The sequence below is a fragment of the Anarrhichthys ocellatus genome, unplaced genomic scaffold (assembly GCF_004355925.1).
Source record: "Anarrhichthys ocellatus isolate YVR2014 unplaced genomic scaffold, GSC_Weel_1.0 scaffold42, whole genome shotgun sequence".
Lineage (NCBI taxonomy): Eukaryota > Metazoa > Chordata > Actinopteri > Perciformes > Anarhichadidae > Anarrhichthys > Anarrhichthys ocellatus.
This window is the reverse complement of record NW_022280072.1, coordinates 851,901-869,757: the sequence shown is the minus strand read 5'-3', so window position 1 is coordinate 869,757 and position 17,857 is coordinate 851,901. Positions and strand designations below refer to the sequence as shown.

At 44.9% G+C, this 17,857-nt stretch overlaps 1 protein-coding gene across 4 annotated transcripts in view; it reads right to left on the bottom strand.

The window, feature by feature from the left end:
* Positions 1-56: 56 nt before the first annotated feature.
* sbno2b (strawberry notch homolog 2b) overlaps positions 57-17,857 on the bottom strand; it is a 61,778-nt gene continuing 43,977 nt past the window's right edge. For 3 of the 4 annotated variants that reach the window (XM_031868232.1, XM_031868234.1, XM_031868235.1), the window contains 27 exons: positions 17,634-17,720; positions 16,755-16,860; positions 16,459-16,619; positions 16,211-16,344; positions 15,202-15,292; positions 14,884-15,027; positions 14,666-14,783; positions 14,460-14,565; positions 14,115-14,268; positions 13,828-14,004; positions 13,358-13,455; positions 12,176-12,258; positions 11,692-11,874; positions 11,089-11,210; positions 10,800-10,931; positions 10,538-10,673; positions 9,755-9,867; positions 7,356-7,427; positions 7,130-7,238; positions 6,944-7,015; positions 5,851-5,994; positions 5,496-5,590; positions 3,840-3,932; positions 3,534-3,665; positions 2,403-2,479; positions 1,843-2,033; positions 57-1,332 (listed from right to left, as the gene is read on the bottom strand). In XM_031868232.1, coding sequence (XP_031724092.1) covers positions 128-1,332; positions 1,843-2,033; positions 2,403-2,479; positions 3,534-3,665; positions 3,840-3,932; positions 5,496-5,590; positions 5,851-5,994; positions 6,944-7,015; positions 7,130-7,238; positions 7,356-7,427; positions 9,755-9,867; positions 10,538-10,673; positions 10,800-10,931; positions 11,089-11,210; positions 11,692-11,874; positions 12,176-12,258; positions 13,358-13,455; positions 13,828-14,004; positions 14,115-14,268; positions 14,460-14,565; positions 14,666-14,783; positions 14,884-15,027; positions 15,202-15,292; positions 16,211-16,344; positions 16,459-16,619; positions 16,755-16,860; positions 17,634-17,720 — 4,335 coding nt within the window. In that variant the 3' untranslated portion in view covers positions 57-127. The remainder of the gene's footprint in view (positions 1,333-1,842; positions 2,034-2,402; positions 2,480-3,533; positions 3,666-3,839; positions 3,933-5,495; positions 5,591-5,850; positions 5,995-6,943; positions 7,016-7,129; positions 7,239-7,355; positions 7,428-9,754; positions 9,868-10,537; positions 10,674-10,799; positions 10,932-11,088; positions 11,211-11,691; positions 11,875-12,175; positions 12,259-13,357; positions 13,456-13,827; positions 14,005-14,114; positions 14,269-14,459; positions 14,566-14,665; positions 14,784-14,883; positions 15,028-15,201; positions 15,293-16,210; positions 16,345-16,458; positions 16,620-16,754; positions 16,861-17,633; positions 17,721-17,857) is intronic. The other variant, XM_031868233.1, reaches the window with a different exon arrangement.

Genomic DNA, 17,857 nt, shown 5'->3' with positions numbered 1-17,857 from the left:
GGGGGGGGGGGGGATAAAAAAAACAGAAGAAAAAAAAAAAAAAACTCTTTTAAAAAAAGAAAAAAAAAAAAAAAAAAAAAAATTACCTAAAAAGGAAAAACAAAGTCCAGACGAGCTGCTGCTGCTCTTACTGCTCTTCTGGTGGCCGGTACTTAATGACGGACGTGCGGTCCGGTCCCTGCAGCATGCTGTTCAGGGCCTCGCGGACGTCGAGGTCGCCGGGCAAAGATAGCGAGTCCGACTGGGAGAGGAGATAGTTGGAGGAGAAGCGAGGGGAAGAGTTGGAGAACAGGGAGGAGGACGAGGAAGGGCTGGAGAAGAGAGACGAGGAGGACGATGTCGGGATGAGGCCGGACGCGGGCAGGAGGCCGGCGGGGACGTGTGGAACCAGGTTGTTCGAGGTGGAGGACGTGGAGGACGAGCAGGAGGAGGTAGAGGACGAAGGGCTGGCTTTCTGTGTGGGCATCTGGGGGGACAGGGGCAAGTCAAATAAATCTAACAAGTCTTGGTGGTGGTTATTGGCCAGCAGGCTGTGGTTCCGCTGCGGTGTTGCCTGCAGATGCTGCTGCTGCAACAAAAGAGGCTGCTGTAACAGTGCGGCGTGCTGTGCGCTGGTTGCAGTCTCAGAGATCAGCGACTCCAGGTTAAAGTTTTCCACGAACGCTGCCGAGTGTCCCGCCAGACCGTCCAGAGTCAGTCCGACCTCCGTGCTGTCCGGGGACGGGGACGGCGAGCTCACGGTCAGGTCCAAGATCTCATCCAGGGGGTTCTTGGAAGACACGCTGGGAGAATGCGTGGTCGGATGGAGTGGAAGTGACGGGCTCTTCAGCTGATGAAAGGGGGACACGAAGGACTGGGGGTAAAACTGGGAGAAATTGGAGCGGATGCTGGCCGTGTTGGGGACAGAGCCCTGGTTGATGGTGGGGGAATTGTTGGGCCAGCTGTTATGGGTCCGTGGCTGCGTTTGACTGAGGCTTCTCAGGGGTAAGTTCTGCTGTAAAGCGGACTGGCTGTGGGCCTGCAGTCTCTGCAGCTGAGAGATGCTCCCAGTTTGTGTCCTCTGCAGAGCGCTTTGGTTCAGTTTCTGTTTGAGGATCTGGCTCTGGGCGAGCGACTGCGCCAGCGCCAGCGACTGGTTGAGCATCGGCTTCTGGTTGAACAGATTGGCCAGGAGGTGTTTGTTCTCCTGCTCCATCTTGCGGGCGTGCTCGTCAGCCAGCCGCTGGTCCGCGGCCTGCTGCTCCCTCTCCTTCCGTCTCCTCTTCACCTCCTCGTCCATTTGCAGCAGCTCCTCGCGCACACGGGCCACGCAGTTCTCCGGGATCTTGATACCTGGAACAGACGAGGAGTCACGTTATCGGTGAGGTAAATAATCAAAGACTTTACTAAGTTAATTGTTAACGAAACACTTTTTAATGGAGAAGTTCTGAGTTCCTTTGTAAAACATGAACAAATACATACAGAGAATGAATGCCATAGAACTCTCTTTCATTATCTAGTTTGACAGATTTTCCAGTGTGAAATATTGCAAAACAGTTGACAATTTGCTAGATCTGGCTAACGTTACACTCTCCGCTAGCACAGCTAGCACAGCTAGCACAACTATCCCCGGCCCGATCGGTACTGAGAATGTGCAACTCTCAACAGAGGTGAGAAAGAGGCGAGATGGCTCACTCGTTAGCTGCTTCCATCATCTGGTCATTCACATTTAAAAACCTCTCTTCTGTGATTGTTTAGAGTATATTCCGCCCAGTGTTACGCGTCAGAGCTTCTGACCACCAGTAAAACACGTGCACGATGTGAGTGAAGTGCATCGGACTCGTATGAGGGACGTGTACTGACCGACTTGTTTGTTGTGGTGTTTGGTTTTCAGGCGGACAATCTGCAGGATGCTGGAGCTGGTGAGGTCAGACACCACGTCGGATACGCGCTTCCACACTCGCAACAGAGCGCCACACAACATGTGGTACTGACGGAGGCGCATGCCCTGCAGACACTCCTGACCTTCCTCTATCTTCTTACACTTCCCATTCCTAGAAAAAAGGACAGGGAAAGAAAAAGGCAAATTATTTATGCAGCAAATTAAAAAAGGCCCACAAGTTTCTTGCGTATCCTTCTTTCAGGAAGCTCGAATGGCAGGTTGAAGGACCGACTGTCGGCCGGTTAACAACATCACAGATGGCTCCATCCCAGCATTTCAAACACAGTCTGCTGGTCATCGGACGACGAGGGCACATGTGAGCCTTGCAGGTTATTTCTTCACGACTACTTCTCAGGTGATCTGCAAATCCCTGAGAACGGCATCCGACCTTTAATCCGCCCCGGCTGGATGCTAATACGTAGCGGCCTGATTGGATGCATTGAGCCATTAATCCAGCGGGACGTCGTGGATTCCTACTTACCAGTTGGCATGGCTGCACTTCTTGAAGGAGAAGGTGAACTGGTTCTCCCAGCTGTCCTGGGCTTCCTCTGGAGTCACCTGGGAAAGGAAAACGCACCAGAAATCAGCAAAGAACTCCACAGTTTGATGTGACACCATAACACAGCTTTCAATATCACATATCTGCCAACACAGAAACGTTAGTGACAAAGGCGGGTCTTTCACTTTCCACCAAAAGTGAGATCATAGTTTTATCTTGTTTATTATTATTGTTACGGTGACTATTATCCCCACTTCCTGGGTTTTTTTCTTCTTCTTTTTTTAAATAATAGTATTTAGTATTCTCATTTTTCTTTTTATTAATAAATATTTGTATGTTTCTATATTCTAAATACTCATACACACTACAATTACAAGTAGCATTGATATTTTCGTTACAGAGACAATGTTTTGTTGTTCTAGTTGTCGGGTGGGTGGGTGGGGGTCTCTCTTTGAGGCCCCCGGGGAAATTAATTTCACGACCAAAATGGGAAATACTTCTTCTATACTATTTTTTTGTATTCCCAATAAAAAGATTAATAATAAAGGAATTGTGTGTGTTATGTGGGCTTATAGTTATCATCGCCCTGTTGTTCTTGTAGGGAAGTGAAACAGGTACAGCTTAAATAAAGGAACTTCATCACCCTCACTGTCGTATACTTCTTATTCTTATGTTGATCATGTTTTTGTCAGTGAGTTTAGTGAAATATACTGACACATTGTTCAGCTGAACGTTGCCTGGTTCAGTTCTCCTCCATGGCCACAAGGGGGCATCCGACTCCGCATATAAACTCCAAATAGCAATGGAAGAAAAAGTCTGACCAACTACATATATTTAAATCATGTTCTTGTTATTTAGTTCTACATACAACTGGACTGGACTGAATGTAAAAAACAGATACAGTTTACAGATAATCATTTTGTCTGTAGTGACATAGTGAGAACATAGTTTTTTTGAAAGCAGGCAAAATAGTTTTGGTTATGTTTTTCTCGAAGGATATTGTTATTTAGTTTCAGTCTTACTTTATGATAACAACCCTGGTATATAGAAACCGATATGCAGATACAGCTATAGGCCTTACTGATTCATCGACAGACAGATCGAGTCTCTCACCTTTCGGTAACGGAGCTGCAGGTTCTCCAGGCTCTCCGGGTGCGTCTGCTTGCCGATGTTGGGCTTGTAGACGATGAGGTTCTTGCCTCGTCCCTGCTCTGCTAGCAGCACACACGGGTGGTTTCCTCGCAGCTGTGGAGAGTGAATTATGTACACCGTCTTGTTAAGGAGGGACTAATAACATCTTTTCAGTGGACACAACACAATGCTATTGAGTGAGGTCTGTATTAAACAACAGATCATATACATATAGTGCCTCTTGCGGTATACCGTGGGTTTAGTTTGCTGAATATAACTTGGACTCACCTTCAGGGACAGGTAGAATCCCTCATCAGGACTGCTGAGCTTTAGTGACCTGTTGTAGGCCTCGTCCCACGGCATGCCTCGGTCCACACTGATCTACAGGGGCAGAAAGGATCAGAGACTTAAAGCATGTGCTGTGAAAAAGGGAACCAAGTAGCTATATGCAACCAGACACACACCGCTGTCCTGAGAGTGAGACAGCAAAGAAACCCAAAAGTACTTCTCCTAACAGAAGCTGCATTTGCACCAAGAAGTTCTTGTTAATTTTAGTCCTAGGACTACTTATAGAGGAACTAAAAGGTTCCTTCAGCCCATTATCTCTGTTTCCATAGCAGTGTAAGAACCTGCAAGATAAGGCAAGTTAGTCTGCTGACGTATGACAAAGCAACATGACACGGGATGCGGGCTGCATGGTGGCACCCTGCAGCCTGCAGGTCAGTGTGCCCGACCGTTCCGACTAAAAGAACGCTTTGAAACAACAAACCTTTGTTTGGTTTTGTCTCACTGCGACAACAATCAGAAAAGTATTTTCTCTCTCATTCACAACGATGTCTCTCTCTCTCAGCTCACTTGTGCGATCTGTCTTTGTTTTTCTCTCCATCTTTCTTTAAAATGAGTCAGGAAGCCTAACTTTACTTTTAATATTATGAAACAAAGAGAAATGCTCTCCCTACGTCCTAACATGATACTGGAGTATTACCTTTGTTTTATGAATGAAGCGCTACAGGAGTTGAAACAGCGGCATTGTGTGTGTTTGACCAATTAGTGACTGTCATCCCTGCAAAACCCTCCGCGAAAGTTCCTGTACTTTCAGAAAGTAATTCCCCCGACTAGGGCCTTTTTGGAGGGGAAAACGTGACCGGGAAATGTCCCTGGAATTTAATTTAGAGCCTGGTCCCTGTGGCTGAGTTCCTCAAAAAGTTCCTAGTCCCTTGGGAAAAAGTTTCTGTCGTCAGAAACGGGCTATGTATTTAAAAACACACACAACTACAGCCTACGACTCATTGTCTAACACAGTCGTGCAGGAACCCAACGCTCTCCCTCTATACTTGCTGAACTGGTCCAAGCTCTGCCAAATGCCAAATGCAGGTTAGCCTGCAGCCGACAGCTAAAAGCAGAAGATAGCGGTAATTATCCTGTCCCCACCTGCCACCAGTGTCTGCGTGGGCCCTCGGCCCTGGGCTAAGCCTGTATGATAACAGTCTTACTGCTGGCAAAGTGACATCAATCACCGTCAAGTGCAGAAGTAGCTACTCGAGTTACCTCTGGGACTGCAGGTCATGTGGAACAAATCTCACCGTTGTATTGGGTCTCTTTGTATGCAGAAACTGTGCACCGCGCAAACCGTGTCACGGAAATTTATAGTCATTGGTATTTGCTCCTTAATCTCTGAAGATCGCTTCGCTGCCACTAAACGTGAACTTTCCCATTGCTCTGGTCTACTGGGAGCCTACAAGCCCGACTGGATTTAACTCGGAGAGAGAACAAGATTTGCATTTTTGTTTTTAGGATTCATGGATATTCATAGGATCACTTCTGGTCGGTGACGTGTAATGCCTGGAGATCGGCCTGGGCCTGTAAATGTGACCAGACTGTGTTGCTCTTCTAATGGCATACCGGCCCACGTAGGCAACGCAAGGTTTTTTGCGAGGTGCCTACCTTATAGAGAACAACCTGTCCATCCTGAGGATTTCCAACTGTCAGGAAGGTTTCCTGCTTCTCCTCGTAGATCTCATCGTTCCCCGGGGCAAGATCTGTCAGAGACGCAAGAAGACAAGGGAGGCAAAACAATTACTTATTTAAAGATTAGTAACAATCCCTTAAGGGCCAATCGTATTCTCATTTAAGGTATGTTGACAGACAATTTAAACATGACTTATGTAACTGATCAATAAGTTAAGTTTGATATACTTTTAATCTTGTATTTTTACTTTTGGGGTTATGTTGCGTTTATATTTTGGATGTAAAACCTAAAAACCATGCCGTGTTTTGAGTAACTCTTAAAGCTTCATACCTAGGATCCCCATGTCATATTTGCCCTCCTTCTTATCCTTCTCGATTAGGTAGTCAAAGTTGTCCGTGAAGTACTGGAACAGATAGTTCTGCTTGTGGACCTCCAGGCCCAGGATGCGATTTAAGAACTTGGTAATGCTGCAGTCTGGGATAAAAAGACAACAACACAGAACAGTTCATTCAGCCACAAGAACAAAGAACACAGCTGAGATACATTTAGAAGTTGGGGGCTGGGTTGATAGTTTCGTTGTGTGAGGTACTTCTTCACAGTCAGTGTATTTATCTACAGTAGATGGCGGTTAGAACGCCCCCAGTTTGGAGAAACACACAGGAGTAAAGTTACAGGAGCAAATAAATGTTCTGCTGTGGACGAGGGCAGCAGCAACAAGGATTTTTAGATCACTTTAGGTGTACGCTATATTTAGGATATCCTCATCACTCTACCTTGCCGTTAGACCGACTTTCTGACAAGGAACTGAATCCAGTATATCCATCCACGCTCTCGCCAAAGCTACAAGACTCCATTGACAAAAATGTTACCCAACAGAACACAGAAGTTGTTGTTCTACCGCTGCCTCGATCGGTTAATTTGTTTGTGTTATTGTGTGACTTTGGTGTATACGAACTAACCCTTTAAAACACCAAAGTCACAAGAAAACAAAAACAAACCAACCGATCGTAGCAATAATAGACCAGCAACTCCTGTGATTCTTGAGTTAAAATTACTGTTTTTGGCAAAGGAGTCTTGTGGCTTTGAAGAGAGCATAGATAACGCCTTCAGTTCCCTGTCTGAAGGGCTGTCTGACGGCAAAGTAAGGAGGTGAAGACAATCCAAATATGGCGTACACATGAACTGATATTTATGTTTTTAGGTGTCTGAAATGTGTCTTGCTGCTGCCCCCGTCTACAGCAGTACATGGCTTCGCTCCTGTGCTGATCCTCATGGCTGTTTATCCAAACTGGTGCCGTGTCGATCGCCATCTATTGCGAGTAATACACCGGTTATGGATGAGCACATCATACAACCCCACCTCAAAACAGCCGAACTATCCCTCTGGCACACAATATGCCTGCGTGCCTCTTGGGTACTCTACCTTTCTCAGTATTAATCCCAAAGCGCGACTCCCTGCAAAAGATGCCCACATCCATCATTCCAAGTTTCATGTCTGAAATAAAGAGAAACAAGAGTTGTTTTTACGGATCGATCACAGTGAACTGGTGCCGGTGAAGACGTTCTCCGTGAACAGATGCTGACAGTCAACCAGAGATCTTAAACGTACCTCTGAAGAACAGGGCTTCGCCCACAGGGTAGCCTTTGGGAGGGGGCACCTTGTTTTCTATGTGGCCAAGGATTGCTTTGGTGATCTTATCTAGAGCCTTGGTACCATACTGCAAGAAAAGGGACACGCACTTGTTAAAGATAAACTCTCTCAGAAGGCTCATTCAGCAACAGCAACACTTGAAAGGTCAGAATTTGTATTTTGAAAGGTTGTTCAATTTGCCTACCTTGTTCTCAAAATTGTACTTGCTCAGGTCTCTGGATTCTGTGGCTCTTCTGTCTCCGTGGGTTAACGCACCCTGCAAAGTGGATTAGCAGCAGTGTTATTATGCGTATTAGCGGTATTAGGGTTTACAGCCTTCAGAGCGTCATCACACTAATTCAGATGGACAAAGTGACGCAGGATAAATCTGTGTACGCTTGTTGATCATCAATATCCCTACGGGCCTTCACTGCTCAGCCTCGACACGAGAGGGTGAGCACGAAGTAAGTATATCTGCGTATTAAACAGTCATTATAGGATTACTACAACCGCACAGTAGATAATAGTGCGGACTTCCGGCCCTCTCATTCATAGATCCTGCTCCTTTAAATATAAGATTTCACATGATTGTGGAGTTTTGGTTATTGCGTCAACGTTTTAATAATTTGGCTGAGATACGTGGTTTTCACTGGGCAGGAAGGGGTTGCAAAATGTTTTATCTAAGAAGTAACTAAAGCTGTCAGACAAATGTAATGGAGTAAAAAGTAAAATATATCTCTCTGAGATGTCAAAGTATGAAGTTAGATAAAATGGAAATACTCAATCAAAGTACCTTGAAATTGTACTTTAATACAGTACTTGAGTAAATGTACTTTGTTACATTCCACCACTGGTTGTTTAGAAACCCCAGCCTGAGAAGCTGGGATTCAACCTGTGACATTAGTCTCTCGTGAACAGGTCAAACTCTTTCAGATGTCGGTACATTCACTCAACAAACACACCAGATAGTGCGAGTACACAGCCGGCTCGAGGCATCAAGAGGAAGCAGATGAGGTTGAGGTGTGAAACAACTGCCCACTGACATCATTTTGTGTCTTGGTGGGGTGTGTCCACAGCGTTTCCACAACATAGCAGCCTATTTTAAATACTCTGGTCCATAAACTACTATTTCCTGCCAATGGTATCTGATTTTGGGGAGCTCTGATAGATAAAACATTGATCAACTGTTTGTAAGGCTCTCCAGGACATTACAGCTACACTCCTTCTGTTCATTTCACAAAGAGGCAACTCAACAAAACAGCCTACAGTAGCTATCTCCAGGTAGAGGAATAGGGCGGAATGTGTAACAACTGGAGTGATGTTAACTGTGAACACTCTAACATGCAAATGAGCCTCAATGACGGAGAATGCAAATAAGGCAAAGATGCTTCTACTAAGCTAGAGGAGCAAGTAACAAAACCTGCCTATTTACTAATACTTACTACCAGATGTTACACTCTGCCTTCACCACAGCACCGACATCAGGGTTTCTAGTTCAAGTTGCCGTTGTTTCTTGCTTTGGACAGTAGCTTAGCTGCTAGCGGCAGCCATGATGCTAACTGCGTTGTTGGTAGTTTATAGTCTCTGAAGGAAACAGAAGTGATCCGGTACTTTTTGTGACAGCGGCACTGATAATAACACCACCTGGAAATGCCAGGAGGGGTTAAAAGTTTGAGTAGTCTGTTGCCACTTTAAATTGTGAAGCCGGGTTTCTGTAATATCCCAGCTCGTGTTCAACTGTTTTCCATTCAATTTCAAATTAACTGAGAGGAGAGGTGAAGGGAAATTTAAAGACTTGTTGGCAGCTTCTGTCTCTGTCCACACAGAAGAATGCCTTGAGACACCAAAACAAAGGGATGTCTTAGCCAAATATGAGTTCACGGCTGATCTGGAGTCAGATGGTTGCAAAGGTATTCAGCAGTGTGCGAGTATCGGTTTCAGTCAGACACGATGGGACCTATTCTTGATGCAGATTTACTGAACACGGCTGGCAAACTCCTGGAACCACCGCCCCAATGCTCCGTACGTACCGTCGCCCCAAAAGAACTGTCACGCTGTGTCACTATGGAAATAAAAGACCGCTTCTGCTGAAACGCATTGATAACTGTGGAAAACAAACCCTTGAGTTATAAATTATCCAAACAAAAGCTCCTTTTGCTTTTTCCGCTTAATCAGTTTTCCTTTTATTGTGCTGGAGACGGGAAAGACCCTCTTGAGGTTTGTGGGAAAAAAAAGTTGATATAGCTTTAAGCGAACCGAGAATAAAAGAGACTCAGCCTCTAGGGTAGGGAAAACCAAAGACAACAGGAAGCGCAAAGGGTGAGGGCCGGGCGAAGAGGCGAAATGGCAAAAAGGGGGCGGAGTGTCTGGCAACCCAGAGCACAAAATCAATAAACACAAAACACAGATCCTCTCCGCATACAGAGGGACGCTTCATCTCACGCAAGGACAACAAGATGAAAAGACTAGTGTCCCATGAGACAGGTTTATGTCGGTTAAAAGGGAAAAAATCTAGCAATTGTGGGACAAAAGAGGAAGAGCAATGCAACACACATGCACACGCACACGCACACACACACACATCTATAAGGTTGTGATATTTACCAGGCTCTCCAGTCTTTTAGCCACTATGGAGGCAAAACGTCTCTCCCCAGCCAACTCTGAGATGAGGAAGATGTACTCTGGGGCCGTCACCTGATTGGACCGATGGGTGCGACCTGGAGAAGACAAGGAAAAGACAGAATTTATCCATCTTGTGTCTACCATACACGAGGAGAGATTGAAATCACTTTTAACAGAATGACACCCTCCCACATCTAAAAGACAAGGTGTCATAAGTCACAGTTATGAGGTGTAATTTACTTACGATAATAAAATGTAAATCAACTTTAATTGTCACACATGTACAGAGCACAGCACACATCCTCCTATTGGGAGCAGTGGGCAGCTACTATACAGAACCCGATGAGCAGTTTAGGGGAGGCGCACTAGCACCTATCTAACTACCACACAGCCCGTACTTGGCTCGTGTCGGGACTTGACCCTCCGATTCCCAAGCAAAGTCCCCACAGACTGAGCTATTGTCGGCCCATATACGATTATTTTATTATGTTCAATAAAAGTGTATTTTCCTGAATCTTGAGACACCTCATATGTGAGCGAGACAGACATTTATCCTGTTCATTACTGTGCACATTTGGGCTGTATGTACTTAGGCATTAACAGCCCTTGTAGTGCAGGCAGACATATAAAAATCCCCCGGCAGGGCATGATTTGCGAGCGCAGAATTTTTTTTTTTTATTTGCACACATGCAAAAACACCACCACAACCGCTACCACTCCATCCTCGGGGAAAACACTGTCGTGAGATCAGATTTCCTGACTCACCGAATTGCTGAATGGCCCTGTCTGCACTCCAAGGCAGCTCCAGGGTCATGTGGACCCTGCGCCTCTGGTTCTTCACTCGCTTGTCCGCCTGCAGGGAAATCCCAGAGCTGGCCGCCTCCGAGATGATGGCCACAAACTGCAAGGAAAGAGGTTTGGATTATTATCTTATTGGTCCGTTTATAAAGCAGATGCAGATTGTTTCCTGCCAAGTCGTGGTTCTTTATGTGCAAGTAGACGTGTCGATTGGATTGGTGAGTCTGACCTTCTCTGCACTCATAAAGCGGTCTTTCTCCTTGATGTTTATGTGGTCGATGGTGAGACCCTGCTCGGCCCGGGACTCGTAGCGAACGCTGCCATCAGGACGCCGCACCACACGACCCTTACGACCAGTCATCTGCACAAGAAATATTGATCACACTGTCACCTTTTTGCTTATAAAATAACATGAATGTATATTTGTTTTTGTGCTGATGTGTAGACATTGATTCAAGTGAATCCATCCTGCACTATTTAAGCTGTAGAGTTTCTGGTTCAGTGTCTTGAGTTCGTACCTCTGAGACTTTATCTGGTCCTCCAAACTTATCGATGAGCTCGTCCAAGGTGTTGAGAGGTAGTTCTTTTCCCAGCACGGCTATCTTGTTGAGGAGGCCCTGCTTCATCTCCTCTATCCTGGCTGTGAACAGGAAGCAGAGGGGACATTAACTTTGTAACCCTGATAGGCAAGAGTAATAGGGCCATCGTCAGTAAAAAAAAAAATATTACAGAGCAGGGGGGACGGTGGTTGTATTCTAAAGTCTAAAATGTATGCGAAATAACTCAGAAATAGAGCAAATTCATGGAAACGCCAGCTGCAGACTTAATTGCGTGGCGCCTATAGTGTTGTTCTTAAGGTAAAGATGGCCTCTGCTCTAAGCGAGGCGAAGGTCCCGAAAGAGATATATACGCTTGATTCTGTGTAACATTATAATGTCATCTTCATTTTTACCTACAGTGATGAATACGCTAATACGTACAAGAGTGACAAAAACAAAAACACAACAGGGCATGGAAGGTAGTTTCACTGTCTGAATCTCTCTGATTGAGACCGGACACACCCACTGAAGCTAAAATATCTTCCTACCGACAACAAACCAAAGAAAAAGACATCTCCCCACCTGTCTGGCAGCTAGTGTGGTTGACAAAGATGACATCGTCATTGTCTAGCAGGGAGTCTGGTGAGGAGTTGGAGTCCGTGTCCATGCCGTCCGAGTCACTACTGCTGTCGTCGCTGATGTTGATCACACCGCCGCTGTCCACGGTGTGCTTTGGTACTTTGGGCTGGCGACCTCGAGGCTTCCCTGATCGGACGCCACGACACGATATTAGATTAATAAACAAGAAGCGCAGCTCAACAAACACTTTTTCTAACGTGATTCAATGAACGGCCAAGAAATATAGAAGCAGACTGCAAGAAAATGAGTGCAAACAAGAGATGCACACAAATATATAAGTACATTCAAACAACACTCGGTTAATTGTTGAATTAAGACTGCGGAGCAAAAGCCTGACATGTCAGCTGAGCACTGGCTACATACAATACAAGTAAAAAACGGGTTCCAGTTCTCTTTAGGGTAGACATGCTGACTGGTGTTCACTTACGTTTTCTTTTATTCCCCGGTGCTTTCTCTCGCCTCTGTTTCTCTGAGGGGAAATGCTTCGATACGAGAGACTGGAACACTCCCCTAAAGGAAAGAGGAAGAGAGAGGGAAACTCTTATTCTGCCAGTAAAGCGATCAGGACAACACACGGCAGTTGAGACATTTAGACAGTCGGTACATTCCTGCTTTGATTTGATCAGGTGTGGACGCGCAGATGAACGTGTGTGTGTGAGAGTTAATATACTCAAACAGCAGGTGTGTCTGCTGTTTGAGGTTTAGAGTCAAGAAAGTTCAGAGCACTCAGCACCTGTACCCTTGCTTTCCTGTTATACTTGCATTATAATTAAATAGCTGCTAATGACTAAAGAGATTGGTTTAATTGAGGATAAATGGTGAGGACTGGAAGTGCATGACCTGAATACCTATTATTGAAAAGAACGTGTTGTGTGTGTGTTCTCCTCAGTTTGATGAAGCAACTAAATGAAATGGAAGAAACCCACAGACTGCTGTGGCTTCCAGCGAACAGGCGGTAACGCTTCAAGACACGGCTAACGGTAGGTGTTCAGACTGAGCTGTAACCCAGGGAAGACATTTAGTGAACATTCTTTCAAATGAACCAGAGGCAAGCCACCTTAGGCACCTGTAGTTAAAAAAATAAGCACACTAGCAATAAGTGTGTTCAAGAGTTCTTTGAAAATGTTGAAGTGCCCTCTCATCCACATGCCAGATTACCTCTTTCACAGCCGACTGCAGCTGCTTGGCCTGTTATTTACGGTAGTTTGATTGATTTTTTTTTCCTCCCACCACCTGCCCTACTCTGCTTCTATTTGGCTAGTAATCGTTGCCCTCTGAGCAGAAGTTTTTAAGTTTATTGCTGATGAATAAGAACGGGGAAAGAGCTTTAATGATTTCAGCTTAGATGTGGATGGCAGCCTTCTCGTAAAGTGCTCTCTATGTATAATTATAACGTCCTTTTTTAAATGTTGATATATATGGAATGAAATATAAGTTTTGATGTGGTGTCATAAAAAAAGTTAATGTTAACTTTAATGTTGATTCAGCACACTGATTAACAATAATATTAAAAATGGCACTTCCTATCAAAAAGGATGACAAACCCTGAAATAAACCTATTGACATAGAAACACACAAAACAGCAGAGAAAATATTCATTTCCACTCACTCTGCTGCGGAGACGAATCTGTCGAGTTGCCCGTCGTTCTCATCCAGGACTTCTCTGGTCCGGGACTCTCCGGTAGACTGCAGCCCGATGACGATGCACTGTGGTGGAGGGGAAACAAATACACATCAACAACCTAACAGGTCTACTGTGTTACCTGAAGTCCATTCTATCGTGGACTCATTCATGGAATCCCGATGGCACATATTATACTAAAATGCATTGACTCAACCTATGTACAGGGAAGTGCAAAATAAAGTCTTAATGACGCTTGTATATCCAACAAACAGCATGCAAAACTCTGTAGAAAAAGCTAAATATTGAGCAATAATTTGCTCCGTCCTTGCAGTTCTCTCCTCTTATGCAACATCTATAGAATTTCAGTTCCTGCTTGGATCTTCCTCTGGGTCATTTATAGTCCTCTAGATTATACAAGCTATATGACTCAGCGTTCGAGACTGTGTTGTGCTGACCTTTCCGGCCTGCAGCTCTTTTTGGGCCAGCTCCACCAGGCAGCGGATCTTGGCAGCGATGCAGAGGTATTTGAAGAAGCGCTGGTGAGACGACCAGAACTGGCCCCACAGAGACTTCCTGCTGACCAGGCCCAGCTCATCAGCCGCACGCATGAACACCTGCAATGCCTCCGCCCACTGGACACAGATTCCAGATGTGATTAGTCACTTTCAAATATACAGTGTGTGTGGGTTTCTTTCAATCTCTAACACAACACCATAAGCATAGACACCGGCATGATGCTCACCAGTCTTGCAGCTTTGTTATAGACCAGTTTGAAGTCACTGTCCAGTCCGATCTCCTCGACGCGGAAAGACACCCCTGAGAAGCTCAGCTGCCGGGCGATGTACATGCCGCTCACTTTCATGTCCATCGCAACAATCTCCATGGCACCGACGCCTCTGTTTACAAACAGTGTATAAATTATTCAGCACAACTCAATCGCGGATCAAGCAGCAATAACCGCAAACTGATTGTACGTTTATTTTCCGGTGAGCACACAGCGATTCGACGATATGTGCCTGCCCGCATGATTGGAAAGGCTCCTGAAAACATGTTTGAGGTAGATTCTGCAACGTGTGACCGTACGAACCTCTTCTCGATGGCGTGCAGGAAGTCTTCAAAGGCCCTGAAGGGCGTGCCCTCACCCCAGATTCCCAGGCGGCTCATGTAGATCATGTTCTTTGGCTCAGAGGCACCTGGGGCAGAGATGACAAAAAAAAAAAACATATATTCTAAAATCCTCGCTTGTGTTGCATGACGCATATTGAGTGGGTTTGTATTGGTGCGTCGGCCTACCTGTGGCACTGGCATACACCACTCTGGCCCTCGGCAGCTTGTTTTGCAGGTCAAGCACCGCCTTGCCCATCTTTGTAGATGTGGCATTCTTGGCTTTGTGGCATTCGTCAAAAATAATCTGTAGTGGGGGAAAGGTCAAGGGCAAACAACACAGACATGGAGTAACAATTTGTGTTAGAAAACTGTTGGACGTGAGGTCGTCGAAGTGAAAAGGATACAACTCCGTCAAAGTCTGACTTGCACCAGTCTAGGATCTGTTTGATTCTCGTTCGGTGCTGCCCTCCTGCCTGGCTCTCTCCAATCAGCGCAGAGTAAGTTGCAAACAGGACTCCTTCTGAGGTAGCTGTGTCTCCATACTTAATCTACAAAAACAAGACAAACATTCCAAAGTATATTTGTTAGATACGAACATTCACAGAGCCACACTGTCGCCAAACAGCTCGTTTCCTTTTCTGCTCGGATGAACATGTGACTCACAGTTACCGAGAACAAAACTCTTTCACTCAGCTGGTCACGCTAACTCCACCTGGACTCACCTTGTTTAAGGCGTGCACAGGGATATTCGATGCATCTATGTCTTTGAGATCTCTCTCTGCATCGAATTTCAGGTCATTGGATATGCTGAACCTGAGGGCAGGAGCAGGGTGAGGGTTAGTCAGTAATTCAGTCGACTCCTGCGCTAACTAGCCTCTACATGCCCAATATATCTCCCGGCACAATACTGGATGCAAAACACGAACGCATAAATCAATTACTGAAACCCAATGAACTGCGGTTGTTATAAGGCTGTACCGAAAATCTTTGATGGAGGTTTTGAAATTAAGCTTTAAATGTCTGCCGTCATATTTTATCACTTCAACACCCTAAAAATCCTTGATTTGAATGAAGTGATTCATAGGATTAAATGAGTTAGTCCTTTTCTTATGAAGGCACCTTTCTTGATGGCTATTAACTCGTCAGTGCATCCCTCCTTTTTGTGTGCGGCAAGCGGTAGAGCAAACAGTTTTTTGACGGCAGTGAAAACGCCTTTTTTGAAAGGTTGAACGCCCAAAAATATGGACTAAAGCAGACTATTCCTTTAGATAATAACATGTTGTGGGTTTTGGAAATAACTACTTCTATCTTTTTGACTTTATTGTGATCTGGAGTTATTGGAAATGTTTGGATCACACGCGTCGGACACAATCCTACGCAGCCAGCTCTGCAATCTAATTCTATAAACAGTATAATACTATTCACTACCGAGGCTGTTTGTAACCGGTACAGACAACTTTATCTTCACTTCAGCCGTCTCCTCTCTGTTCTGTGTGTGTGTGAAGAGGCCCGCAGAGGACATTAATGACCGTTAATGATCGCGGTAGAATAAATATAGAAAATACAGAGTCTAAACATTATGAATAGACATAAAAAAAATAAAGCTACACGGCCTTTGAATGTCGATTTAAATCAGAATCCGAAATGTCAACATAAAGAACAAAGCTTCGAACTGTTCGGTACAGCCCTGGGTTGTTACTTTAGGTTTCAGGAATTGTACATCTCTCTTACCATAGTGATTTCTTCCTTCCATCAAGGTAGTTTTCCAGTATGATTCCTGCCACGGTGCGTCCCTTTCCGACCCCTGCGCCATCTCCGATCAGGAAGCCTGCCCTCTGGTTGTTCTGAAGGATCACCTCATGTTGCTGAGGGTGCACAAAGAGCAAATGCATGAACAGAGATGCCTGTATAATCAAACCATTAATCATTCATTGCTACAAAAAGAATAAGTGCTTTATGTATTGCGTGTGTGTGTGTACCTGGCAGGCGTAGATGATGGCCTCTAGCTGCAGAGCGGACAGCAGGCCACGGTTGATCGTTGGCTCAGGGATAGACAGGGTGTAAGTGATGTCAGGAGGCGGGACACTGGATAGCGTGTTGGTCTCCACCACTATGTCAGGATGAGAAATTCCTATAGTGGCTGTATAAGAGAGGGGGGGGGAAACAGAAGAACAGTTTAAAAAAAGGGAACATTTTACATAATAGCAAACCTATACGAGTGTCGTGGCGTAATAAGTGAAAAAACTGGATGTTGACATTCAGTCTAGCGGCCTACATTTGGAAGGTCTGTACTCAGCATATGTGTCTACATGTCCCAGTTCCTCTGTCTCCTCTTCCTCAGCATCCTCTTCCTCCTCTGGGGGAGTCTGGGTTCTTTGAGGCTGGGAACACCAAAGAGACTTATTTCAGTATTAATTAATTAAAAATGAATGTCTCAGCTTAGGTGAGGATGAGTTAGGAAAGAGACAGTAGCTGAAAGTCAGAGGCAGGTGTGCGGTTAGTAAAAAGGTTAGCGCGGCACATCTAGAGCTCCGTATCAGGGAAAGATAACCAGTGAAACAGGGAAATAACAAATGCAATTAAAAGGAGGGTTAAAAACCAGCTGCAACAGAATCAATGAGAGCTTTGAAACATGTTCGTGACTGGAGACAAAAGAGTGCTTTACATATTCAGGCAACGCCACAATGTTATCTGAGAAACTGGAAATGCAAAAAGGACCCGTTTTGACGGACAGGTTGATAATACACTGTCTTTTATTATTTTTACGGAGACAATGCAGTATAAGGAATAATCCATTCTCTCTGCAAAAATGTGCAGAACGTCCAACACGTGTAATATGTAGCAATGCTTTCATCATCTGTGGTTATACAGACACACCAAAGGAGGCGTGAGCATTACAATGTCACCAAAACACATGCTACTACCTTCATGCACTGCACTCCCAGTCTCAGATTAGTGGCATGTCGTGTTGCTATGTAAAACAATCTAAGCCTCATCCTGTTTAGCAAACACACAGGACGATCACAGCTGCAGATTAGACACATAAAGCATGAACTGAACATGTGTGCATTACTGAGAACTGCCACGAGGCGCGTCTAGTTAGAGAGAGCTGGGTTTCGCTTTAACATCAGATTGGAGAGGTTGGTGTGGCTACCTGGAATCCTCCTAAAGGTGGGGTGCTGATAATAGCAGATATATCATCCAAACTGGCCAAGCCATGAAACCTGCTGGTGCCATTCAGCTGTCAACGAAACATAAAATGAAGAAATACAAACACAGATGAAAACATTGCCAAATGTATGAGAGAAGAGAAACAAAAAAATAACATGAGAAATCATATATATATATATATATATATATATATATATATATATATAT